At 47.3% G+C, this 27,802-nt stretch overlaps 2 protein-coding genes across 3 annotated transcripts in view; one reads left to right on the top strand and one right to left on the bottom strand.

The window, feature by feature from the left end:
- Positions 1 to 2,423: 2,423 nt before the first annotated feature.
- Positions 2,424 to 6,014, top strand: LOC135365983 (thialysine N-epsilon-acetyltransferase-like; the record flags this gene model as incomplete). Its single annotated transcript, XM_064598631.1, is given in 2 exon segments — positions 2,424 to 2,553; positions 5,814 to 6,014. Coding segments are annotated over 2 exon segments (313 nt in total), but the record flags the coding sequence as incomplete, so codon positions are not given.
- A 3,318-nt stretch (positions 6,015 to 9,332) lies between these two features.
- LOC135366512 (splicing factor 3B subunit 1-like) overlaps positions 9,333 to 27,802 on the bottom strand; it is a 43,359-nt gene continuing 24,889 nt past the window's right edge. For both annotated transcript variants that reach the window (XM_064599231.1, XM_064599232.1), the window contains 11 exons: positions 26,628 to 26,923; positions 25,475 to 25,789; positions 22,998 to 23,273; positions 22,004 to 22,274; positions 20,911 to 21,143; positions 18,815 to 18,961; positions 17,767 to 17,892; positions 14,362 to 14,583; positions 12,142 to 12,387; positions 10,201 to 10,992; positions 9,333 to 9,612 (listed from right to left, as the gene is read on the bottom strand). In XM_064599231.1, coding sequence (XP_064455301.1) covers positions 9,454 to 9,612; positions 10,201 to 10,992; positions 12,142 to 12,387; positions 14,362 to 14,583; positions 17,767 to 17,892; positions 18,815 to 18,961; positions 20,911 to 21,143; positions 22,004 to 22,274; positions 22,998 to 23,273; positions 25,475 to 25,789; positions 26,628 to 26,923 — 3,083 coding nt within the window. In that variant the 3' untranslated portion in view covers positions 9,333 to 9,453. The remainder of the gene's footprint in view (positions 9,613 to 10,200; positions 10,993 to 12,141; positions 12,388 to 14,361; positions 14,584 to 17,766; positions 17,893 to 18,814; positions 18,962 to 20,910; positions 21,144 to 22,003; positions 22,275 to 22,997; positions 23,274 to 25,474; positions 25,790 to 26,627; positions 26,924 to 27,802) is intronic.

Genomic DNA, 27,802 nt, shown 5'->3' with positions numbered 1-27,802 from the left:
ATCTATCATCTCTGGGCCGGCGGACTTTCTTGGCTACATGTTGCTCAATCGTCGAATGACCGATTACCTAAAAACCGTTAATTAACTTTTTAATTATAAAAGCTACGAAGTTGTCCCAATGCGAACATCTGCTCCTTTCCGTGACTTTATACCAGAGCCGTTTTGGAAACACAAATCTGTCCGATAGGTCGCCCGATAAAAAAAAGGAAAAACAAGAAGAAGAGAAAACGCATCTTCGGAGACGCGTCTGACTGACGCGGAGACTAAGATAGCCGATGCTCACAACGCGTGGGGAATATTTCGCGGTACACGTTCTATGCCGTTCTACCTTGGGCCTTATCTGCTTCGGAATTGGGGTTGTTAATCGGGATATTCCAAATCCCGGCCAGTTTTCGACGTCCCGAAGTCCTTCCGGAAAATCCCGGGCTTTCCGGGATTTCCTGGAGAGCAAATGTGACGGAAAATCGAACACCTGTAGGCCATCAGGCACAGACTCACCCCTTCGTTATGACTGGAGGTGGCAGAGGACCGCTGCGTACTCGTGCGTACAGATACTGTTGTTCCTTCCAGCGCAGAAGTTGAACGGAATTTCCGTTTGGCAGCTAATATTTTCACAAAAGTTTAATTGCTCCGAACTGGGGGACACCACCATCGACGTTCTGTGCTTTCTCAGGTCGTGTGTCAATCATTGTACAACGTGATAAGCACGCAGAGACGGTGTTGAAAACTGATTAGTGTTTCGTCTCTTTCCATTCCTTCTTTCTCTTTTTCTTTTTTTGTCGTTGTTGTTCCTCATTCAAGTGCAATGTTAAACCGTTTGAGGGAATTATAAAGTAACAACTCATGTTCTTCAAGTGTAGCGGGACCCGCCTTTTTTCCACGTGCAACAGTGAAATGCACATGAATAGAAAAAGTGGCATTGTCATAGTTGAAATAAATAAATAAATAACATGCTAGAATTTCGGCGTCACTATTTTACAAATCTGGTTACACCGCGAATTTTCGAGTGCTTTCCTCCAGGAAAAGGGAGAACTGAGAAAACGTACATGAACTGCGCTCAACATGCCGAAGTAGTCAGTAGTAATAGTAGTAGTAGCAGCAGTAGTAGTAGTCACTGGAGATAAATGAACTTGCTTAGATGATGGCGAGACAGATAATTCTGACCCGCGCAGGACTATACTTGGAAGCACCATCTGAATTCGTCACAATCCCGGAATTGACAGGAAAAAAAGCGCAACTGCAAAAATCGCATCGGGATTGAAAACCCTACTCAGAACACCGGAGGTCTGAAGCCTGAGGCTGCCATTAGAGTCACTAAATCGTGAGCAGAGTAGCGACACTGAGCCTCGCCAGAGAGCGCGTCAGCCCTCTTGGGTCCAATGGGACGCCGATCTTCTCCTTCTCCACAGGAGAACGCGCGCACTCGAGCCAGCTCGCAATCCAGAAAAGCGGTTTTGGATCGAGGGGACTCAACACGGACGGCGCGTTCTTGGAAGGAGAAACCACGTGACACGATCGGTCCAATAGCGGACACCGAACGGAGGCTCCGGCGCGCATAACGAATGCGGTACTCAGTACCCCTATTTAGTGACCCCAGCTGCCCCTGGATATCGATAATTTTCGATGCTTGTGCGACACCCACGAAGAAAGCAGCCCTTCTTTGGTGAACTTGACATTGATCTGAAACTTGATCAACCATACATTTTCGTGTTGAGAAAGGGGGCGGAACAACGAAATGACGTTCCGATGAATCCGTGATGGGTATCCAGAAGCGTGAATGTTGTCGAAGTGTGCTGTGCATCACACGTGTAGCGCGCACTGAAAACTTACTGCTACAATATATTACACTGAGTGGGCCAGTTCGAGTTAGAGAAATTCATTCTGTGCAAATCACTATCTTTTTTTTTTAAATATATATTTGCCTGTCAATATTTAACGGTTTGGTAACCGCTGGGTTAAACATTCTCCCTCTTGACTACCTTCGTCACGCGCTGCGACAAAGAGACCCTCCCCCGCCAAAGCAAGGGTTTCTCTAGGCATGGGCTTTCCCAGGATTTATTTCCTGTCGGAAATGCTTCCAGTGTGAGGGGCAAAGCATGCAACCTCCTCATCTCCTTTCACGTACACTGCACACTGTGCGGGTGTTCAACGCTTCATACTATTATGACATCTGAGAAAAATCGTGAATAAAGAGCGCATAATTTGCACACGTGACCTTGAAGTTCCAAGCCCTCCGTTGCCCCTCTCTCGGTACGCCATTGGCTGCGCGCCCCTGTCAGCAGGGCAAAAAGGAGTCTGTAGCAGCTGCTGCCAAAAATTACTGGATATTAGTCGGTGTTTCATAGTGAAGAAGTAGTGGTAAGCAATCAGTAATCGATGTTAATAATGTTTAATTGCTCTGGAGATTCCCAGCAGTCCATGGCCGGCTATGTGATCTTCAGCCGGATATACTCAACCTGGGTCGGGAGAGCTCTCTGCATCACAGATATTTTCGTCATTCCGGAGTTCCGAAGAAAGGGAATCGGCTCTGCACTGCTCCTCCAGGTTATACATGTACGTGGAGTGCACAGTATAAGGCCTAAGGGTGATGAGCTTTTTTCCTGTATAACCTGCTGTACCTCATCTGCACCACGGATTTCCCTACACAGCACCCTCCCTGAAATCTCTGAGGTTGCCCAGTACAGCTCGGCTACCAATACATATACAGGGTGTCTCCGTTAAATCCCCGGGTTAAATAATTGGCGAACGGGTGCACCAATCGAATAACCTTCCGTTTTACAAGTATCTGTTCGATACCACATACAGGCTGCGCACTGCGTGTGAATGTGCGGGAGGCGCTCATTATTTAATTAAAAATTCGAATGGTTTTGTGAAAAACGTAACTAGTAAAGCAGGGCACCGTCGGCATTAAAATGTGTACTACCCCTTCTGGTAGCTTCAGTGGACACCTTTTAGAGAAAAATCTGCCAGCGAAGCGGGTCATTTATTGCACTAATTAATTGGTTTCGGTTTACATATTTTTGTCACGGCTGGTAGCGGTGAAGCGCCAAAAGGACGCTCTTCCATTCCCTAATCCACCAATTAATTGCCTGTTCTGGAGTTTACTTCGGAACAGGGAGTGCTGAAGAAAAAGTAACAGCGTCAGACAGGCTGCGCCAGTCCCCACCCGGCTTATCTGACTGATATGCGCCCTTTCTCTGTTATGATCGCAGGCAGGAAACACAGATAATCACATAATGCCTTGATATCACATGCTTTTCTTTTTTTCTTTTTTTTTCAGCACTCCCCATGGGGAAGTAAGTTCAAGAACACGCAACTCATTGGTGGATAAGCGAGTGGAAGAGCGTCCTTTTGCGCTTCACAGCGGCCGGCCGTGACAAAAATATGTAAACCGAAACCAATTAATTACTGCAACAAATGACCCTCTTCGCTGGCAGATATTTCTCTAAAAGGTGTCCACCGAAGGTCCTAGAAGGGATAGTACCCATTTTAATGCCGACGGCGCCCTGCTTTAGAAGGTATGTTTTTCACAAAACGCATTTGAATTTTTAAATAATGAGTTCCTCGCACTCATTCACGCCGTGCGCGGCTTGTAAGTGGCATCGGCGAGATACTTGTAAAAGAGGAAGTTTTTCGATTGGCCCACCCGTTCGCGACCGGGGATTTAACTGAGACACCCGGTATACAGGGTGTTTCACCTAAAGTGATGAAACATTTTAACTGGCGCCGTACTTGTCGTATGGGACCTTCGGCAATTACCTTCTGAAAATTTTTGCCCCCGTCGAGGAAGGTTTTGAACAATTTTTATTTACGAGAATTTTTTTCAATTGAACTTTGAAAATTCCAAAGCGAACCTCACTTTTTTTTTATAGAAATATGAAATCCTCCACGAATAACCACGGACCCAGCAAAAACTATGCAGAGCATCGCAACAGAACTAGCAGAAAAAATTTGCAGAAATTACGCTTTAGCCCCACCTGTTTGATTTTTGCAAAGAGGCGCGTGCAAAATGGAGGAGGAAGTGTCCCCGCGTTCATTTGTTTGGCCTCCTTTGTGATAAGACAAGTTGTCACCAGCATCAAAGTCAAAGCGGGGGAAACGGAAAACAAGCGTCGGGAACACTTCCTCCTCTCCCCGCACCTTCCGTGCGCTCTTCTTTGCGACAATCGAGGAGGCGGGGCTATAAAGCGGACTTTTTACTTTTTTTTTTTTTCACTATTTCTGTCGCGATAATGTGCATTGTTCTTGAGGAGTCTACGGTTATCCGTGGAGGACTTCATATTTCTCTCTCTAAAAAAAAGTAAACAGAAGTGAGGTCCGCTTGGCAATTTTTTAAGTTGCGGCAAAAGCTTCCAGAAGGTAATTGCCTAAAGACTCACAATATTCCGACGAATACGTCGCCAGTTAGAATTTTTTTATCACTTTAGGTGAAACACACTGTATATATAGGGCCTGACTTTTTAGGGTTAAACCCGTATCCGCCCGATATTTACCCCCCGAACGAAATCTGTAAAATTTGGGTTTAACCCGAATCTACCCGAAAACATCCGGGTCGCGTGGCACGCTCATAAGCGTGCATTAAAATGAAGTTTGATAACATTGCTGAACATTAGTTACATGTTAAGACAAATTTTTATTAAACAAAAAAAAATCACCCGAATACACCCGAATTCCTGACGACAGAATATGCCGTAACTTGATTTAACCCGAATACACCCGAATTTTCAAATGAAAAATATCACCCGGTATTTACCCCCCGAATTTGGCCAGAAATAAAACCCGAAAAAGTAAGGCCCTATGTATATACCCCCCCTCCCCCCTTCGTTGGAAGCTTGCACACACCCCTCCCCCAGAGGTACATTTCGGAGTAAATCACTAGTCCAGACATGCTTGTTCATTTGTTGCACATGCTTCAGAGTATCGACACTGAGGTCCAAGGAAGAGCAGGAGCGCCATCTTGTTTCTCCACAACACCGGTACCATCCCCAGTTGAAGGTCAAGGACGGCTAACATAATGATCGCTGGGGGGAGCTAGAGCTAGATGGCATCCAGAGCCGTTTATAGAGAGAGTTTGGCCATTAGGAGGAGCCTAACTTAAAGCACGTCATGCGACGTCACGGCTGAACGACCTTCCTCGTCGCGCTCCATTGTTATCCAGTCGTTAACTGGTCGCCGACGCCATATTGATGCTGATAGTTGTTTACAATCCAAGGAGAGAAGGCACGTGGGTACTTCTTGCTTCGAAAGCCTTTCGTCCTTGAACTCTTTCAGTTCGACAACAAAGCCCCCTTATCACCGGCGCCAGTGGGTCATAAGCCGGTTATTCCTGTAGATTACATTCAACGCGACCACGAAGCCGTCGACCAGCTGGCGGACAGCATCAATATGGCGCGGACTAAATGGTTGATAAGCGGATTCCCCTCGGATTCAGGCTTTTTGGGCGGCGAAACGACGACTCTGACGTCAAAATAAGCTCCACCCATGAGGCGGCAAGAGATCAAAGAATGGCCAAACTCTCCCTATAAATGGCTCTGATGGCATCAGGCGCCAAGGTGCGCGCGCTCATGGGGCGGAAACATGATGGCGCATGCTCGCTCTTGGAACCCAGTGTCGCGATACTCTGAAGCGAAGTGACTCTAGCCATAGCTACAGCTACACCAATAGCAGTCCGTGGAGTAACTGGGTTACTTGTAATTCACTGCTTTACAGGTCTGGCGTGCAGTATGGTAGAATATACCCTGCATTTGCAGATTTCGTCAGCACGACGAAAAAGCTCTCTCCATCCATTACTGTCAACTCCTTTCTCGTCGTAGGAAAGCAAGAGGCTCGGATGTTGTCGCATTGATTGCTACCCGGTGAAGCAGAACCCTGCACTCTTGAGCCTTCTCAAGAAACATAAGGCGAGAGACCTGAACGACGGCGAGGGCTGGAGCTTCTATCAATTGGACAGCACAAGGCTGAGAGACTTTGCTAGCGATCAAAGTGGCAACTGTTAAAATGCTTTATTTTAGTCACCGCTGTAAGCAATGTTGTCCTTGTTCTTGAGTGACACAAGACAGTTTAGGACCAAACCCCACATTGCTGCTGTGTCAACACTCCCCGCACCCTTGAGCAAAATTCTGCTAAAACAAACAATAATCTTGCGCCTTATTCTGCACTGCCTCACAGTGTGCGTAGACCTTGTGCTTTTGTGTTAAACCCGTTCTTACCCTCCAGTTAGCGTCAGTCACTTTTGGATGAAACCTCGAAACTACTAAGATCCAGGCACAGATGCACTACAGGCACAGATATGCACACCAAATTCTTCGCACTGCCTCTGCCACCTCGTATGTTTTTACTCTTTCCACCCAAAAAGCTGCTACTCTTTCATGTGACATCACCTTTTACTGTTTGAGAACTTCCAACATAAATCCAGATTTTTGGTCCTTGATTTGGATAAAACAGCGGTTTTCAACCGGGGTTCCACGTCCAGGCGTACCGTGAACATGACACTGTCAAGTGCGCCAAAGCTTTCCTTCAGCCAGCATTGGTACCCGACTGTCCAAGACTACTATCTATTAAAACATGGACCTGGGCTCGTTGGTAAAGCTTAAGTGATTCTTTGATTCAGTGGGACTTGCATCAAGGGTGCTGCAATTGACTCTCGTTGTAGAGTGTACAGCCTCCAGTCAATAACTAGCTCCTTCCATGGCCGCTACAGCTCGCCTGTTGCGTCTATCTCTACACAGTTGCGTCTATCACTGTGTTGCACAAGGCTCTTCAAGGACACAATGGCGAAACTATGTGTTCCATAGACAACCATTAGTTGAGAACCAATGGGATAAAACGTAACACCCCAAAATGCAAGAGTGTAACTCTTGCATCAGATATAACACAACCTTCGTGGTGATTTTGTAGCAGAGTCACACTTTAAGGTTCTTTGTAGAAGACTGCTTATTTGAGTAACTTCAAACTTTGCCACCAGGGGATACCACGTAACTCTCACCGTTGCAGAGTTCACCGAAGGGGCCCGCAGGCTGAATTCTGTGCTGGAAAAACATGGTACTTACTTCTCCTCCACAGTAATTTAAGCCTTTTCCTTTGTTTTGCATTACTTACTGGCAACTTCTTATGATGGGTTAAGGTAAATGAGTAGTGATATTTCAATTATTCCTGCTTTAGCACGAGACAAAATTTCTCCAGCATCATCATGCGCACTGTTGACTAGCGTACTCAATATTTGAGGGGTGTGCGAATATTTGAGTTCTCGAATTCGAATCGAACATCAAACGCTCGAACTATTCGATTCGCGAATCGAATATCCAATACTATTCGATTTTTCGACTATTCCACGAATATGAACGACACAACCCGAAAGCGGGATTCACCTGATGCTTCGGCGAAGCTTTACGAAATTACTCTTGCTGCAGGACCAACACAGGCACATAGTCTGTGGAAGGGATGGCTCCCCTCCTAGTATATACAGTTCAGCGGTGACGACGAGGGACCTTGATTTGTGAGGTTGCCTTTAAAAGTTAGGACTCTTGAATAATGACTACAGCCCACAAACAAGAAGGGTGTTTTAAAGATGTCCTTTATGTCTAAAATTTCAGCAGTGCAGCTTCCTACAGAAACTAAAGGGCGTTCATGGCAAAGCTGAGGCAGCTGAGGCAACTGAGGCAAAGCTGAGGCATGGCAGCTGATGCCAATTAGTTTGTTTCATAAATGGCCTGTGGTTGTCTGAAACAACTACAGCCTCATCCATATAACATGCTACTGCCTGACAAAGTTTTGAAATGAAGGTAACCACTCCAGTATAGGCTCACCTGAAAAGCAGGAAGCACTCTGATGTAAACTTAAATGAGTAGGGGCTTTAAACAGAAGAATAGCATGTCTCTCTTGTGACAGTTAATGCCAGAGAAATTGCACTAAAGCCATGGGCCACAAAATGGAAACTTTTAGTGCGAAAGTCGCATACAGTAGAATCTCGATGATACGATCACGGATGATACGAATTCTTTTCCGGTCCCGGCCGGAATGCCTATTCTTCCCATGTATTCGAGTTCGGATGATACGAACGCGTTATCTTGCCTTTACGGGTGATACGAATGGGCCCAGGATGCGACAGAGGTCGTACCCCCGTGACGCGAGTCATGCTGCTCCTTCTTTAAAAAAGGGAGGGCGACCCCCACCACGAACTCCCTTACATCATGTAGCGCAATGCAAGCAATGACTTTCCTTTTGGTGGTGGTGGAGGAGATAAGATCGTAGGGATTGCACGGCCCCGAACCTTATCACCTTATCTCTGTTTTGACCTTTTTACCCCCCTCGCAACAATAAACCGCGATCCAGTGTGACACCGCTCTGGCGGTAAATAGCGACCAGAACACGTGGAACGAACATATCCGCTTGTGGCAACATTAACGCGTCACCATTCCGAAAGTCGGCTTCACCTAACGCCTGCGTGCTTTAGGAGAAGCTCGCTTTAGACCACTGTCGCGCGACTCGCAAGGGGAAAGCACGTGCTACGTCTTTTGAATCATCTCGCGTATTTGGGCAGCATTGGCCAAAAACGGAGACACAAAAGCGTTACGACCGACCTCTTTCACTGACAGTAACGGAAAATGAACAGTCACTGTCTATTTTCTTGCCTCAATTTTTATTTTGGTTTAATTCGTTTGATACGAATTTCGGATTATACGAAGTTTTTCCGCGACCCCGTGAGATTCGTATCATCGAGATTCTACTGTATTGTAAGTATTGCACGAATATTCGATATTCGATTTGGTACTCAGAATTCCCCCTCCCCCCATTCGATTCGATACTTGATTAGACTTAAAATATTCGGATTCGCACACCCCCTACAATATTTAGATATCTAGAATATTTAGATGTGCAACAAAAGTTAATGAGAAAGCCGGGACTGATGTAGACAATACCTGCAACCCATCAGTTTCCTTTAAAGCGTCAAAAGTGGTAAAATTTCTCTCCCTCTCGAGAACGGCGCAAACGTTGCGAGGCCTGTCACTGGTCTCCTCAGACAATTTGCCCGACGATCGCTGGAGGACGTTTTAGGAAACCAATGACAGACCGCTCTGCATTGCCGTACTTCTTGGGAAAGAGAGAAAAGTGAAGGCATAAAACGATGTTCCATTTGCGCATAAGTCAGAAATGACACAACGGATGAATTCTTCTCCTTCTGCGTCGATGCAAAGGTAACGAAATCTTTCATTCCGCGAGGAGAAACTTTTGCACTTCAGTGCACCCCAACACATAACCACTTCTTTCCAATAAATTTTTACACCAACGTCACACAACAGCAGCTTGCGACAACCTGGACGCATGGAAACACAGTACTTTACTATATTTATTCCTCAATTTACAAGCGAGTGTGGCCCCTCCCATTTACATGATAAAACACTAATGTATAAACAGATATGAACAATGGGTGTCCTTTCCTTTGCCATCAGCCAATCAGAGGGTGTAGTCCAGCTCCTGGCGGACAAACGTGTTGCGGCCCTCGTCCGCAATCCTCGGGTAGCCTGCCACTAGGGCATCCTGGCCTCCTATGTACAGGGTGTTGTAGATCTTCCAGTAGACATCGCGAACCTTGCGAGCAGGGTGGAACAGGCCCTAGGGAGACAGAAGGAAGCAAATGTTCAGCGAAATTTCATTTCATTTTTAATACCTTAGGCACCCCGAACAGTGTATTACATAAAGAAAAGAAACAAATGGGAAGTAAAGTAAAAAAAAATACCTGTGGCAGAGCAGAACACTCCTATAAATGAATATTCTCAATCAATCCAATCCTTTCTGAATCAGCTCATGTAAAAGCTGAGGAAAAACAACAATCCGAAGCTGAGGAAAGAGTACCTCATATGCGAGCAAGCACAGTAATGAATAGGGTGTTGTGGGTTTTAAAGTTACACCCATTTCTTACCCCCCCCCCCCCCCTCCAATTAGGCATCGTGAATTTGGGCAACCCCCCCTCCCCCCCCAAAAAAAGGGCACGAAAAATGGGACTTGCCAAAGGTCAGCTGAGGCCACACACGCAACATTTCACACAAAATGTGAGACACACGTTTCCTTTTTTTTCTCAACCATTGTATAGCTCCCACAGTAAAACCCAAATTTTTACCCCTCCCCGATTTTGAAAGGATATAAAACCCGGAAACGCAGGGCCCCAGTAGTGAAGGAAGAACACATCAAAGCGACGCTCACCTGCAGGCAATACTGCAAGATCTTCACGGGTCCCAGGGCCAGCCGCAGTCCCTCGACGGCGCCCATGAACGCCTGCACCAGGTGGGGGGACGTCTCGAAGACGTTCGGCCAGACATAGTTCAACAGGTGCACCAGGGCGTCCTCACACCCAAAGCCGTACACGCCCAGCGACATGTGCTGGATCGCCGCGCACGCCGTCTGCCGGTGCACCAAGTCCCGATCCATCAACGCGTCCTCCAGCAGGGGCGTCACGGCATAGATGTAATCCCTCCCCATCTCGCCGATGTACTCAAACAGGAACGACAACGACTTCAACACGCCGTTCTGCACGTTGAGCTCCGGCACGCGGTACTCGTTCATCAGCGCGGGGAGCACCGTGAAAGGGGAGCAGGTCTCCGCGACGATGGCGATGGCCACCGTGGTGCAGACTCGGTTCTGCCGCTCCTGGACGCGAAGGTTGTTCAGCAGGGTGGCCAGCACGTCGTGCGGGCCGATGGCTTTGGCTATGTAGCCAAACGTGTTGACCGTCGCACGACGGATGGCCTTCTTGTGCGCCTTGAGAAGCTCGAGCAGCTCGAAGCAGATGCGCATCCACTCGCGGGCCGAGACGTACTCTGCGCCTCGATCGGCGATGCGTCCCACCAGGTCGATGCAGTTCTCTTGGACCTTTTCGTGCCTGTTTTTCAGGATGGGCGTGAGTCGCGGCAGGAGGTCCTTGATCGGTGGGGTCATCTTGTGCATGCCGATAACATTGACGATGCCCTTGAGAGCACCGAGGATGGATCCCAGCACCTGAGAGAGTAAAGTGTCAACGTGTGAGCGTGCGTGCCGTGCGTAAAAGAGGATGCAGACGGGGACAAACTCGTCACAGTGTACAGTCGCCGTCCGATTTTGAGACTCTGCGGGGATCTCGCAAAAGTCCGAATAATCGAGCAGTCCGAAAAAACGAAATTTCGCTTCAAAATAAACTTTACTGAGCTCTAGCAGGCTGGAAAAATTTGTCGATGCTTTCCTAACGCGCTTCCAGCTCTGCCTGATAACATCAGCTTCTATTTCCCGAAGCGACACTTCGTTAATGTGCACTATCAGAGGCACCTCAGTCATCAAGTCCGCAAGCAGGCTTCACCTAACGCACGCGAGCTTTAGGTGAAGCTCGCTTTACAGCGCTATCGCGCGACTCGCGGGCAGACAGCACATGCTGGGCCGTTGGCGACTACGACAGACTACTTCTACTCAGAGGAATGGAAAGTCAACAATCATCAATGCCTACTTTTTTGCCTCAATATTTTAGTTGGTTGATTTCCTTTGATACGAATTTCGGACGATACCAATATTTTCCATCACCCAAGAGAGAAATTTGCTGGTTGGGCAAACAGAGTCCGAAATATCGAGCGACGGAGCTGCACGGCGTCCGAAATTTTGGATGTCCTTATACATCACCTCTATGGGACCCGCGGCCATTCCGCGAATGAGTCCGAATAATCGAGCATGTCCGAAAAATCGGTCGGCGACTGTATAAATTCCATAAAGCAGAGCCCAATAAAAATGAAAGAAGAGTACAGTATATTTAGGGCCTGACTTTTTAGGGTTAAACCCGTATCCGCCCGATATTTACCCCCCCGAACGAAATCTGTAAAATTCGGGTTTAACCCGAATCTACCCGAAAACATCCGGGTCGCGTGGCACACTCATAAGCGTGCATTAAAATAAAGTTTGATAACATTGCTAAACATTAGTTCCATGTTAAGACAAATTTTTATTAAACAAAAAAAAAAAATCACCCGAATGCACCCGAATTCCTGACGACAGAATATGCCGTAACGGGATTTAACCCGAATACACCCGAATTTTCAAATGAAAAATATCACCCGATATTTACCCCCCGAATTTGGCCAAAAATAAAACCCGAAAAAGTCAGGCCCTAAGTATATTCCACCTCACCTCTGGGTACTCCTCTCCCAGATATTCATAGAGGACGACACCCAAGTGGCCCATCAGCTTCTCCTCCTGACAAGTCTTCATGACCACGGCGATGCGGGAGATAAGGTCGGCGGCCTGCTGACGCACTTTGGCAGACTTGTTGTTCAGCCGCCACAGTATGGTACCACAAATCTGGGGCAGGTAGGGCTTCACCCGCTTGCCCAGGGCGTTCACGATGGTGCCGAATCCGTTCAGCATCACCATGTCCTGCACGGATGAGACAGAGAGAAAGAGTTGAAGCACACGTGTGGGCAGACAGAAGGGTAGAAAATTCAGCAAACTCGTAAGCAAATGTAAAGGGAACTGTCTTGGGACAAGAGCTGTCAATATTTCGAACAGAGACTGTTCCCCAGGGCACCGTCCTCAGTGTTGGTATTTGAAGAGTTAAGGGCGGATCCCATAACAAGCGACACGCTACAGATTCTGTCGCTGTCGCCGTTGTCGCGGGAGCAGCTTCCCGATCCATTTGTGAGGCGACAGCAGCTGGCGACAAAACTATATTGGCGAGAGAAGAATTCATATTTTTCAATTGATTATGCGGCATATCTGTCAAAAACATCATGAAATTTCGACTGAAACGCCGCAGGAAGATAAACACCGAGAGAAATTTATACTACCGTAAGTTTGTTATAATATGTTTGTCTGTGGTGGCGCTGCAGTTCCATCCGTTTCCACACAACGTGCAATAGATTTCGGCCATACGCGATAACCATCGATTCGAACGGCTGCTTTCCCCTACAATCTCGAAATTTCATTAAAACGAAGGTGACTTGACACTCACGCTACGCTGTTTTCCCCGCATCTCTATGCTTTGTCGTTCGCTACAGCTACATACCGCCAAATCTAGCGAGTTTTGGGCACGCGCCGGGCAACGGTGACTGGCGACAAGCGACAAGTATCTACGGGGAGCAGATGCAGGACTTTGTAGCCGCGACACCGCTTTTTTGTCGCGAGAGCCGGGGTGCCGCCGCCGAATTTGTTGCTTGTCGCGTGTAGCTGTCGCTTGTCGCGGGTTATGGGATCCGCCCTTTAGGGATTACACATTACCCATTCACTTACGAAGCCAGCGATCTGCCGGCCTCCGTGAAAGGGGCCAAAGCGGAAGGAGCCGTCGATTCACTGGATTCCGAAATGAATGGGTTAACATGCAATACCTAACACTTTAAATACCAAGACTGAGGACGTTTTTAAGTATCGGAAGTTCGGTAAATGGTAGAAGCTGGCTGAAGCAACAACAGGGAGAAATCAAGAATTGCGCCAGCGCTTCGTGAGATGTGCCTAACAACGTTGCTGTGCATGCTCTTAAAATGCACGTTTTGATTAACGCTTGGAACAAACAGCCAAAAAGAAAAAAAAGAGAAAAGAACGTCGAAGAAAGAGGTGGTGACAAATAAAAGGTATTGCGCACTGTTCCGAACTGTTATACTGCCTCCAAATGTTTCTTTTTTCTTCCAAAATCGTGTACCCTGAACTCAGCGTGGTTGTCTTAAATTCGGGACATTATGGTATCGCTTTTATGAGAAACGGACTTACAAGTTCTAAGCAGAGCCTGAAGTTTTCGGGAAATATTGTTTTCCGAATTCAGGGGGTAAAAATGGGTGAATTCAGGTGCGAAAGCTTCCACTATGCTAAATTCAGGGAGAAATCGGGCTCCATTACTCAAACGAATTGTAATGGTTTGGCACAAATGGTGATGTAATTGAGTTTGCTGTCATTTCAAGATAGGGTAATGTTCCAACAGATGTTTCAGTTTGCCAGGCAAGAATTGGGTTTCACCCCAAATTCGCGTTTCGATTCGGGGAAGAATCGAGCTAAACCCTAAAACTTCAGGCTCTAGACTTATAAGTGAACTTGAGACCTTGCAGGTAAAGGTGCACCTGGCATGTTACCACGAGACCGGTGCTTCCGAACAGCTGCATAATCGGGCCGAGATGAATAAGCCATTGCGCACGTTCATTTGTTAACATTACTGGGCGTTTTCACCCACTGAAATACATATGGCTTTGCTGGGACCCAAGTATCAATTCCAATTACCCAGACGTTCAAATTAACGGTATTGCACGGTACAACTCCCGAAATTAAAACCACTTTTGCACCCCATTTCCCAAAAAAGCACGAGACCCAGACAAATGGGTCTACATACCAAGAACGAGCGTGTTACGAACAGGCGGACAGACTCACCTCCGTTGTTTGTTCCTGATAGGCGTAAAGAATGCCGTCGATGAGCTGTTCCTCCAGGCGCGAGTCGATATCTGTGGCACCGAGATTGCCCATGATCTTCTCGATTGTCTCCATCACCATCTTGCGGTACTGTTCGTTCTCGTCCTTCAGGTCGTCCACCACACGATTCACCATCTCGGCTGCTCCAACCTTGTTGGCGATCTCCACGGTTGTGTCCACCAGCTAAATGTTCGCGGAAAAAAATACATCTATTTACGTGAATGGTAAATATTTAGAGCCTGAAGTTTTAGGGTTAAACCCGATTTTTCCTCGAATTTGCACCCCGAATTGAGGTTCACCTATCTAGGGTTAAACCCGATTTCTACCTGCAAAACTGCACCTAGGCTAGGCACCTCAAGGCATCGACATACTAGTTACTCACAAAATATGCGACTGGCCCCTTACTTCTGGCACTCTGGATAAACGGTACAGTGAACGTTTATTCTACAACAATGCCCGATTTTTCCCCGAAGTCAGTCTGATGGTAATTTTTCTGCCCGAATTTGCATGAATTTTTGACATCAATTTATTGACCCGATTTCTACCCCCCCGAATTTGGAAAAATATAAAACCCGAAAACTTCAGGGTCTATAAATATTATTCTCTCAATGACACTGGTGCTTTTTTTTCTTATCGGCACGTTGAGACTGCACGGTTCTATGGGAGCTACGGGGGATCAATAGACATGCCAACAGTCGATTGGCGCGCAGCAAAACGACGGGAAAAATGCAACAAGAGTCAATACGTGGTGACAGTGTTTCCAATAAAAATTCTGTAGAAAATATCAGTTCTTGCTTTCTCATGATCCCCACTCAAGTTTTGGAACAATAGTTCAATGGTCATTCAAAGACCCTAAGAATAACATTTAAAAACAAAACATTTATAACCTACAAAAACTTCAGGCTCTATATAGTATTATCCTGAGCAAACCAAAGATTTACACTGGGTTGTATCAGGTGCAGTTCAGCCTGATTACCGTATTTTCTCGAATCTAAGACGCCCTCGAATCTAAGACGACCCACCACTTCAGGACATGCAAATTTGGAAAAAAATAAAAAGCAGTACAAGAGGGATAAAAATACGCAACACGTGACCAGCAAGTTGACAGTACAATGATAACGGTTTATTCATCATCGTCAGACTCACGGCAGCTGTTTTCCTTGTCACTGTCGCCCCAGAGGAATTCATCCTCTGATCCATCCAGTGCGTTGGATATTGCGCACTTCTTGAACGCACGCACAACGATGTCGTCCGGCACATCCCTCCAAGCGTCCATCACCCACTGGGCCAAAAGGCTAAGGGGTGCACGTTTCAACCGTCCGGTAGGCGTGAGTTCATGATCCCCCTCGGCCATCCATTCCATGTACGCCTTTCGTATCCTGTCCTTCACAGGCTTGTTGATGCAAACGTCGAGGGGTTGCAGCTGGGATGTCATCCCTCCCGGGATAACAACAAGGTCGGAGTTGTTGGCGGCAAGCAGTGCCTTGCTGGTGTCAGTTGTGTGGCCCCTGAATGAGTCCACAACGAGCATAGAGCGGGGGCTTAGCAGCGCACCGGGTCGCCGAAACCACACTAGTCGGAGCCACTCATTGAACATGTCCGCAGTCATCCAGCCTTTGTCATTACAGCGAACGATCATCCCCGCTGGAAAACGCTCGTTCTTCGGTAGAGTCTTTCTGTTGAAAACGACATACGGGGGAAGCCGTTTGCCGTCCGCTGTGCACGCCAACATCACTGTGATTCTCTGTTTCTCGTTGCCCGTCGTCCGCACCTTCACCTCCTTCGCACCGACAGAGTCAACTGTGGTGCTCATGGGCATGTCGAAGTAGACGGGCGTCTGGTCTGCGTTACCTATTTGACCGAGCACGTACCCGTGCTGCTGACGAAGCTTAATCACGTAGCGTTGAAAGGCCACTAGCTTCTCCTCGAAGTCGGCAGGCAGCCGCTGGCAAACCGACGTTCGGCGACGCAGTGAAAACCCAGCCCTCTTCATAAAACGCTCGGCCCAACCTCTGCTTGCCTTGAAGTCCAAGTGGGGTATCCCACGCCGTCTTGCGACTTCTCTAGCTTTCGCTTGTATCGTTTCACACGTTACGGCGATGCACCTTCTTCGCTGCTCTTTGACGAACTCTTCAACTTCTGCTTCCACCTCCGGATGGCGACCACGTTTCGGACCCGTAAATGCTCTCCTCATGGCCCTGCATTCTGCAATGCTGTCCCGTTGTTTCAGCCATCTTCTGACGTTCACTTCGGACACTTTGAATTTCCTGGCAGCTGCGATGTTGTTGCTGGTTTCAAGTGCAAATGCTATCACTTGACGCTTAAACGCAGCAGTGTAATGCACACGCGTCGACGTCATGGCGAAACGTAGAGTGACAACCACACGGTTTCGTTTCGTCTCAGCACAGCATGGTACAGGTTGCTCCGCCCACGTGATGTCGTGGCCGTACCACCATTGGCGTCTTCCAGAAATGCCCCGCCCCTCGCATGCATTCTGCTTCCTTCTCTCTCACTCGTGGCGCCAATTTCGAATCTAAGACGACCCCCGAGATTGGACTTGCCGATTTTGGAAAAAAACCTCGTCTTAGATTCGAGAAAATACGGTACACCAAAATTATCCAATCAAAATATTGCCCAATATTTATCCCAGATGTTGCTGACAAGCATAACCCGAAAAAGTCAGGCATGTTTTATGCCTCTGAGAAGTTCTGCAGCAGTGAAGTCACCGTGTGCTCATACGAGCAACATGCTCACGGAATATTCCGGTGGAAGAAACAGCAACCACCACATCCCACGCGACGCCATAGTATCCACAGTGGCGCACATAACAGACGACACGATGGATTCCGTTGCAGACGACAGCGTCGGTCCTGTCGTCTGCTACGGAACCCATCTTGTGACTGTGCCACGGAATACTCCTCACTGTTAGGAGAGGAATTTAAAGGTAGGTCGTTCAGCGCTCACGTGACAGCAAAAAGCTACGACGTTCTGCGTATCTTCCGCTGGAGCGTTTTGCAGAATGTCGCTCGTGTGAATGCACGGTTAGTGTAAGGAATGTCTGGCAGAGAACGAGGGCAGTACCACAGCAACGTGGCCCACCCCAGAGATCTCCCATGTTTTTCTATAGGAAGCCTTTGGCCTCAAGGGCATGGTCTTGCAGTGTTCCGCAAGGCAACCTTTCAGGGGATGCGTTACGTCAAATACGCCGCGCACGCAAGCCGCATGAAAGGTTGCGTCCTCAACGCGCAAGCCAGCCTCAGGGGCAAAGGTGTGGACGCGTCGCAGCAACTGTGTTCTCCAAGTTGCGCAACCCACGTCTTCCGTGTCGCTGTTTTGACGCAAAACGCTAAGGTTGAAAACACTCGCCTGTCTGTAGTTCCTGCGGTCCAGAGCCATGCGGTGGTTCCAGAAGTGCTTGAAAAAATGGGGTAATACTTCTTCCTTGATGTACTGGGGTTCCACACCATCAGTGGCGCAACACTGCTTCACCACCTGGGGACAGAGAGAGATGATTTTTAAGTCACGTTCATCATCGATAAAGCATGGTTTAAAAAAAGGAAAGAGGAACACCATATTTTTCTGTGTATAATGCTGAAGATCCCAATACTGTACTATTGGGCAGGAACGAAGTTCTACATTGCTCGTAATGTACGTGCCATGTCACCCTCAGTCGAAAACAAGGGTGCTGCGGAGAAATGTCGCTATCGTCAGTATCCGCATAGAACCTCAGAAGCTGAGCATCCTTTTTTTTTTAGGTCGTCCGCCATACTTTCGAAAAAAAGAAAACGCACAGTGTCTTTTCGGAACACTTTTTTCAATGTATAACGTGCGTGTTATTCATTGGAAAATATGGTATATTACCTTAATTTTTATGTCACCTTTATTGGAAATCTTGAATTTTTGCTCAAGCTAAAAGCTACAGTAGATGCTGGTTACACTGATACCAGAATGACATTTCTCTTTTTTGCTCAGCCACATTCTAATCAACTTCCTAAATAGTGCAGAGCTGCTTTTTGCTCTGCCAGAAGGTAATGCTTAGACTGGAACAGCAACGAACCGCTGTCGTCACTTCAGTACCATTTTCCAAGGCCAAGTCAGAGTTTGCCTTCCTTCTGGTGCTTTACTGCATCATTACGTTGTCTACTGCGGCCCAAGGGAGTCGAGAATGCAGAACGAAAGTTCTTTCGACATCAACCAGACAGGTAGATATGCAGCATTACCGCCAGAACAGGATACAAACGACGACTTCCTCCACGCTTTGGGCTGAAGCGTGCTTTCTGTTGGTGGATTTGAATTTATTTACGCGGGATTACGTTACTCCATAGCAGATTTGGGCAACTGATCCGAACTGGCACGTGAAATTCACTCACTAGACAAAGACATGCATGGATGACTGCCTCGTGTCCCTGCTCACCTTCAACACGATTTTCTTCATTTCTTCGTCAGGAGACTGGAACTCTCGAATGAGGATAAGCATCACTTCCCTGGTATAGTAATTGGCGTATTCGGCGTCCATGAGAGGAATCAAGTAGCCAATGGCTTTCAAGAAGGCAGCCAAACCCTGAAAGGGGAAAATGGAAAATGTTCGAAGTAAAAATTGGGGCTCTTCTAGGCAATGCATTGCCGGCAAGACAGCATCAAGTTGGGTTCTAAGGGCACTACTTGGTGTGGGGAATTAAGGCATCCTGCTATGTTGGGACTGCAGCTAAAGACACATAACATGAGACGCACTAAAGCTACAATGTTATTCGAAGAGCTTGAGACACCAAACATGACAAAAGTTTCCTAATGTTAAGCTTTCGAAGCACGATGAAGGTGTTCTTGTGAAAGGTGCAGGTTTGTACGATTAAGAGTTCACTGAAACCAACCTCGTTTAGTCACACTAGCGTCACTGAATAGCTTCGCCCAGAGTACTGCATCCCTTTTCCCTGGCACTACGCCGACAGCCGCCGGCAACAGTGAGAGCGTTGCTCTCCCATTGGACAAAAATCTGCAATTCGGCGGCATTTTCTTGACATGCCAGTGGAACCTCATACTACTCTAAAAAATTAACTTCACTGCGTTGCACACACATAGCCAACTATCACCCCTAGTGACATCATTCTTGCTCCTGATTTGTTGAAAACACGAGGCGTACGCCTTTTTGTAGCAATTATGTACTGCATAAGAGACACAAAAATGGCGTACGCCTCCTGTTTCCAACAAATCAGGGGAGAGACCGATGTCATTCGGGATGATGGTTGGCTAGGAGCGTGCTATGCGGTGAAGTTCATTTTTAAGAGTGCAATTCCTTTCCGCCCAGGCAAAACGACCGTATGCTGCAGCAAACTTATTTCACATCACGAATTGCAGCGTGTTGACCGTAACAGCACGTGTGACTGTTTAGATTGCCTTGATCCTTTGTCGTCGAGGAGGTCACAAAAGCGTGGCCAAATAAAGATGAAAGAACGAACATCTACAAACGGGATGCATCATTAACAGAGCCTGAAGTTTTCGGGAAATATTTTTTCCTACATTCGGGGGTAAAAATCGGGTAAATAAACATGTGCACTAAATTCATGCAAATTTGGGTAAAAAAATTTCCAGTACGCTAAATTCGGGGAGAAACCGGGCTCTGTTATTCAAACTAACTGAAGCGGTTTGGTAAAAACGGTGATGCAACTGCATTTTTCTGCCAAACAAGTAAGTTAGTGCATTCCTACAGACATCCCAGGGAGGGCAATTTGGCGGGTAAAAATCAGGTTTCACCCTAAAGAGGCAACCTTCAATTCGGGGTGCAAATTCGGGGAAGAATCGGGTAAAACCCTAAAACTTCAGGCTCTAATCATTAACATAGCAGACTAATTTAACGGAGCCGATACGGCATCCCTGCACAGTGCCCCTGGCGTAGAACTTGCAGTTGTACATCAGTTGCAGTACTCTGCAGCTATTCAGTGACCCTAAGTCACACAAATAACCCCTTCAACCCCAAAACAGGAGGGAGGGCGCGTTACGTAACACTAAGAAAACTGGCATAACGCTTTACGCTGCCTACGTGTGGCGTATGCCGGCTGCAGCACTAAATAAGCATAGAGCCTGAAGTTTTAGGGTTTTACCCGTTTTTGCCCCGAATTTGCACCCCGAATTGAAGGTTCACCCTGTAGGGTGAAACCCGATTTTTACCCGGCAAATTCCCCCCCACTGGGATTTCTGTAGGAATGCATTAACTTGCTTTTTTGCAGCAAATGCAGTTACATCACCGTTTGTACTAAACTGCCACAGTTAGTTTGAGTAACTGAACCCGATTTCTCCCCGAATTTGACGTACCGGCTGTTTTTTTCACCCGAATTCGCATGAATTTAGGGCACACGTCTATTTACCCGATTTTTACCCCCCGAATTTTGAAAAAAATATATCCCGAAAACTTCAGGCTCTAAATAAGCACCACAAGAGGAAGAAAAAGTGCGGTCGAGCACGTTTACTGTCGCCTGTATGGGACGAGAGAGGCTCGAGACAAGTCACAAGACTCACCTTTCCACGGTGGGTCCTTATACCCTTCCACAGTGGCTTAAGCACAGAATCGAAGGACTCGATGCCGTAGGGAGTGGCTGCTTCGGCGAGGGCGGCCAGTGCGAGGGCAGTGATGGTACGGACTTTTTGTTGTTCGTCCACCAGGCCGTGCTCGATGATTTCCACCAGGGATCGCAAGTGTGGGAGGATGGCACAGCCCATAAGGATAGCAATCTGCTGTACGATCTTGATACCTGAACGGCAAACAAAGTATCGCTTGAGAGGAATGCCAGAGAGTTATGTAGGCTGTGATGCACACAGAAAAGTTTTACTGCCTGGGGGGGATAAGGTTTGCACACACCAGGGTGTCTACCAAACTGCAGCCTTCAAATTCCCTGACTTTTCCAGGTTTTCACTGACTATTTCAAGCGAATTCCCTGACAAAAACAAAAGGGAACTTGGTGCCTGCTCATACGTTTTGATACCAGATCCAACATAAAACAGACCATTTATTAAGTATTAGTGAGGCTACTCTACTTTTCTGCGTCAGAGCTTGTCATAGTGGTGAACTGCTACTCGCCGTAACGTTGCTGCGGCATCGCCTCTCAACCACCGGTCGGCACTCGCGATTCGCAGCGCATCATCACGGTACTTGTCTGCGATTTTCCCTGACTTCAGCTGCTTTTTAGCCAAACTCCCTGACAATTCCCTGACTTTTCCAGTCACATCAAAATTCCCTGACTATTCCCTGTTTTCCAGGTTTTCCAGGTTGGTAGACACCCTGACACACAAAAAGAGCCGAATTATTGCCACTGTTCGACAACGTTGCAAATCTCATTAAATGGGGGAGTCTTGAGCTGTGCACACTGAAAAAGGTAAGGTGCCGGGCTGTTTGGTCCGACGTTACAAACAAGGGATTCCACAATGGACTCCAGATTCCGTAAGGTTTTAAGGAAAACTGGGTGTCATTAATTATAAGACAGCATGTTTTAGCTTCAGTTTGAGGCCCCTTTGAAAGGAAAGAAGACTGCCAGATGCCACATCCAAGTGGTCGTCGTTCAGTGGAATAAACTAAACTAACTCTGAATCCACATCTAGCATCAATGGAACCAACCTGTGTGTCGTGCTTGCCAAGACTTCTTACTTCGGCACACGGCTTTGAGGAAGGGCAGTAGAGCCGGAATACCGAGGGCAGAAGCTACCACCGCAAACGCTCGAGCCGTGGTGTTTCGCACGTACTCGTCAATGTTGTCAATGTCGGGCCTCATGGTAGAGATCATGGTTGCCAGGCCGGCTGCCTTGGCGAGGTTAGAAATGATCTCACGACCTTCCACACGGGCGTAGTAGTCTTCATCGATAAGCAGCGGCTCAATCACGACGAGAATCTATGGAACAGAGAACAAAGACTTCATGTAAAAAGATATGCAAATGCCCGTGTGTAACAAGGGCACAAGTTCGGGTACAAAGCACCGCTGATGTGTTACTGCTGCAAAATTATCTCACACTCGGAATTGTACAGACACAGACTAGAGCGCTGCACAGGCCACATTCTTAAGCCCAGGCCTAGCCTTCCTTGGATTTGCCCGTATGGGCCAGGATCAACAGCTCCATGCCTAGCCCAAGCCCAAAGAATTTCCAAGTTCTCTAGTCCAGACCCGGCCTGAGCCAGATAAATTTATAGGCTATCCAGCCTGTCCCAGTCTAATGGGCTGTAAAAGTTGATCATGGCTAACTAACAGTGGGGTGACACATGCTAAAGCCCAACCTAGGCCCAGTTATGCATGGGTCTGTACCTGGCCCAGCACTATGCAAAAACAGTGCTCTACCGAACCCGGCACAGCCCAGTATGCTAAATTCAGGGAGAAATCTGGCTGAGTTACTCAAACTGTACTGTACTGTTCAGTACAAACGGTGATGTAACTGAACTTGTTGCCAAACAAGCAAGTTAGTGCACTCCTACAGACATCCCAGTGAGGGCAATTTGCCGGGTAAAAAACGAGTTTCACTCGAAAGACTCGGCCTTCAATGCGGGGGAGAATCGGGTTAAACCCTACAACTTCTGGCTCTATTTACGACTATTCGCCACTGTCTCGTCCTGCCCAACGTACCTTGTGCACGTAAGGTCGCACCAGGTCGTCCAGCTTGTAGAGAATGCGGTCAATGACCTTGACCAGCAGGTGGCGTTCTTGGTCCTCCAGGGTGGGAGACATAAGGAGAGGCAGGATCTGGTTGAAGAGCGGCCCCGCTCCGAACTCCCGAGCCTTGTCCGTGATCTGTCTCAGGGCTGCCTTACGCATCGGCGGTGTTCCGTTCTTGATTTTCAGCAGCAGCTTCATTATTTTGCGTTCCTTCTGTTCTTCTGGACTCAGCAGCTCCTCATCCACCTGAGAACACGAAGCAAGTACTATTCAGAAAAAATAAAAATAAAAAAGGAAAGGAGCTGCACGAAGAAATCGTGTAAACTTTGAAGGTAAGTGCCTCCCTTGTTGGGCATAAACACTGTTTTCTACAGGTTGATTTATATTCAGCAAACACAGTTCAGTGCAAGAAAAATGCAGCTTTCGGTACATGTTTAGAGATACAAGGGAACGAAGCCGCGCCTCTATAAATTTTTTGAGTTTTTTTTTTATGCTGCACGCTTAGGGGTGCAAAGTAGGGGTGTGTGTATATGAAAGTCCTCGAATTAAAATCGAATATAGCTCAAAGTATTCAATTTGCGAATCAAATATCTAATATTTCGGTTTTCCCGAGTACTCGACCATTCCACAAATACGAAAGACGACACCCCGAATGTGGGCCTCACCTGGTGCTTCCCTGCATAAGGTAAATCCAGCTTCACAAAAATCGCTAGTGCTGCAGGATTAAGATTAACAGGACACAGGCAGACCGTTGTTTAGCATGGGATCATATTAGCCTAATATTTCGCACAAGGAAAAGTAGTCATCCCTCCCACGTGCATTTTAGCAGTGCCAGTGGGGAATTTTGATTTGATGTCTGGGTATGGGAGGTGGTCTTGAAAAAGTTAAGACTCTTAGATAATACCTGCAGCCCAGGGACACAAGGGGTGCCTTAAAGACGTCCCCTACGCTCAAAGTTTCAGCAATGCAGCATCCCCGGCTGAGACATGTACACTAAAGCAAAGAAGCAAAAGGACGTTCACGGCAAAGCTGAGGCAGGATGACAATTTGTTTCACAATTTCTTTAGAAACTATTACAGCCCCATCTGTGTAACATGCCACTGAATCGCATCAGATTCTGAGATCAGGATAATTGCCCCAGTAAGTGTAGACTCAGCTGAAAGGCTGGAAACACTATCATGTAAAATTGAAGAGTAAGGGCTTCCCAAAGAAGGCTTAGTTGTCTCGCTTGTGGCAGTTAATGGCAGAAAAATTACACCCAAGGCCACGGGCTACAAATTGCAAGCTTTTAGTGCAAAAGGCGCGTAGCGTAAAATTGGCACGAATATCAAATACAGTCGACCCCCGTTTATCCGGACGGTGCCGTTCCCGGCGAAATCGTCCGGATACCGGAGCATCCGGATAAATGAAACGACCGAATAGAAACGTCCTACATAGCAAGGTTTAATTAAAACACAGAAATCTCGTCAATGACAGCTGTTACATAGTAGTGTAGGCACTCGTTTCCTGCAAAAGTTTGCTAATTGCATAGATTTGAGCCACGCTGTTGCGCTGCTCGAAGAATGTCAATGTCGGAGCCTTGTTTCTCACTGGCGTCATCGGCAACGTCTTACTGCACATCATCGGAGGCAACAGCAGCAATCACACCGTCATCAGTCATAGCTGCACACACGTCATCGTCCTTATCAACGTCAACGTAGTCAGAAACCGCAGCATCATCGACGGCAGTCGCAGTGAGCCTCTGCATCAGGGATCGCAGCTCAGCTAGGGGAATGTCTTCATCGGCCAACGGACCGAGCTGCAAGCCCTCGCGTCGGAGTTTTCCCCTCTAGAAACGGACAGTTGATGGAGATATTTCCAAATGACTCGACTGGTCAACGTGACCCAACGCACACAAACAGAAAAGGGGGTCATCGTGCACGGTTGTCTCCCCTACGGAGGAATGTAGGTCCCTGAAGTGTGACGGGAATAACCCCAACACAGCAAAAAGGGTGACGAAGCGGGGTCAGCGTCTCGTCTTGCTCACGGTAGTCCGGATAACTGAAGCTGGATTACAAGAATTTTCGACTTTCGTTCCCTGGAATTCTTGTCCGAGTCCGGAAGCTGAAGTCCGGATAAACGAGAACAAAATACATGGAAGATAATCCGTTCCCGGGCCTTTTGTCCGGATACCGCGGGATCCGGATAAATGAAGTCCGGATAAACGGGGGTCGACTGTATTCAATTCCATATTCTGCATTTTGCCCCCACTCGAATATTCGGATTCACACACTCCTACTCAAACCCTCGTGCTTCAGGGTCAAATCCGGGAAAACCCGTTTTAACCCAAGTAAGAACCCAGTAAGAATTTTTTTAAAGAAAGTCTTTTCTTTCTGTTGCAAAGTACACTACTAGGAAGAATATCTACTGCAATGTAACAACGACACAAGCGATGTCAACTGCCTTACCTCAGCAAGCAGTTTGTCAAAGTACTGTATGTCTTCCGGTTTGAGCGGAGGCAGGTTGCCCTTCGGTTGAGTGTCAACCATCTTGACGGGCTCTTCCTTCTGGAAGAAGAAGCCGGGTCCTCCGCCTGGCACTCCGCCTGGTCCACCACCTCCGAGGGGGGTCGGCGTGGCCGTCAATTTGCGGGCCGGGGTGCGGATGGGGATGTACCCCGCTGGGGGTTGCAGGACTTTGTAGCCCGGCGGGAACATGGAGTCCAGCTCGTCGTCTGTCAGTGGACGATTACGTTCGTCTATTTCTCTTTCCCAACGATACGCCTGCACGAGAAATGTTGCAACTGGTAAATGTGTTGGAATTACGCGAGATTATTAGGCAGTTCTAAAGTAGACATTTCACATAACTTGGACCAGCACAAAATAGGTAGGGCCTGACTTTTTAGGGTTAAACCCGTATCCGCCCGATATTTACCCCCCGAACGAAATCTGTAAAATTCGGGTTTAACCCGAATCTACCCGAAAACATCCGGGTCGCGTGGCACACTCATAAGCGTGCATTAAAATAAAGTTTGATAACATTGCTAAACATTAGTTCCATGTTAAGACAAATTTTTATTTAAAAAAAAAAAAATCACCCGAATACACCCGAATTCCTGCTGACAGAATACGCCGTTACATGATTTAACCTGAATACACCCGAATTTTCAAATGAAAAATATCACCCGATATTTACCCCCCGAATTTGGCCAAAAATAAAACCCGAAAAAGTCAGGCCCTAAAAATAGGTATGCAAAATCATTACAACTTAGACATGCAGAGGCTGTTAAAGGCTCCGGGACAAGGTACCTCATCGAATGTGGAAGCACTTACACGGTACTTTACATGGCATCTTACATGGTATCTTACACGAGCGTGTCAATTAGTTAATCCTGCTAAGTTGCAGTTTATTTTGAGTCCGGAAGTTTCTAAGGCCATCAAGGGCTATGATATGGCACGAAAAAATCTGAATGGAGCATTTGCATCCCAAGGACCACATGTACATGGCAAGATGAGCAACACTCAATTATGTGCCCCAGATTCAGCCCAGATTTTCAATTCCCACAAAACTGCCCATTAGGACATTGTGCCAGGACAGTCGGCAACACTGGGTCTGTCTTACCTGCAACTGCTCAGGTGTCATGGACATGAGGTGGCCTGGCGTAGGGGTGGCCATGCCCATGGCTTTCGCACCAGTAGGGGTCACACCAGAGGGTGTCATCACGGATGTTGCGGATGGTGTCAGCACCGTTGATGGTGTCTGCGGTGTTTGGTTTCCCATCTGAGACGTGGGCGTTTCGTCCCAGCGGGAACGCCTCTTGGATGCACTCGGAGTGGGAGTGTCCTGAATGAGATCCACCCCACCAGTTCGATCCGTTCGGGGGGTCTCGGCCCATCCACTGCCGTGGCCAGGTGTTTCTGGGGACGGAAACCTCCATTAAGGTATATCATCGTATGGAAGTCGAGCTCTTAACATTTTTACACAAATTAATTTTAATTTAAAAAATTGTGGCAGAATTAATGCCAATCCTTCACGCCATCTCAGCAACAGCGATACCTGTCGGGCCCACCCGAGACGTTACCGGTTGCGTCTACGGAGAGGAAAGAATCCGCACCTCTACGAATGCGCTGTTGATGTGCAGATGAATACCGTATTTACTCGCATAACTTGGGCACTTTTTTCTTTAAAAAAATGTTGGAAAAGTTGGGGGTGCGTGGGAACAATCGTTACAATATTCAAACGACACAAATTTTCAAAATTTTAGGATGCCGGTAATATAATAATCTGTAGAGTCGATGTTGGCGTTATAACTGCATTGCACAAGAGCGAGAGAAGCACCCAAATACCGCGCAACCACCAACAGTCGGGAGGCAAAATGCTAACCCGCTACCGCTCATATACCGGTGAAATACGTCGAAACGCTGTTGGAAGACGACCGAAAGCACGCTATGTTCGCCAACTTTTTCATGTTGTGCTGTATGGTTTGTCATAACACGTTTGCCCTGCATTTGCTTCCGCATTTCGTCGTTCGAGTGACAGCATCGTCCATCACGTCAGTGGACCATCGCCCGAAAGTGTGCGCAAATCAAACAAAACCACAGCAATAACTTCGGTAGCACTGACGGCGCTGTGAACAGCAATCGCCACTGACGCAGAGACGCGCGTGCCAGATATCTGGGCGCGAAATTGCAGGTGCGCAAATTGTACGATTTTTTTGTTTTGTTGTCATTGTTAGTTAGTTTCTCTTTGTTCCATGTGTATTTTTCCAAGCAGTTGTTCCACACATTTTATTTAAC

Source organism: Ornithodoros turicata, chromosome 8 (assembly GCF_037126465.1).
Source record: "Ornithodoros turicata isolate Travis chromosome 8, ASM3712646v1, whole genome shotgun sequence".
NCBI classification, from domain to species: domain Eukaryota; kingdom Metazoa; phylum Arthropoda; class Arachnida; order Ixodida; family Argasidae; genus Ornithodoros; species Ornithodoros turicata.
This window is presented reverse-complemented; position numbering and strand designations above follow the sequence as displayed.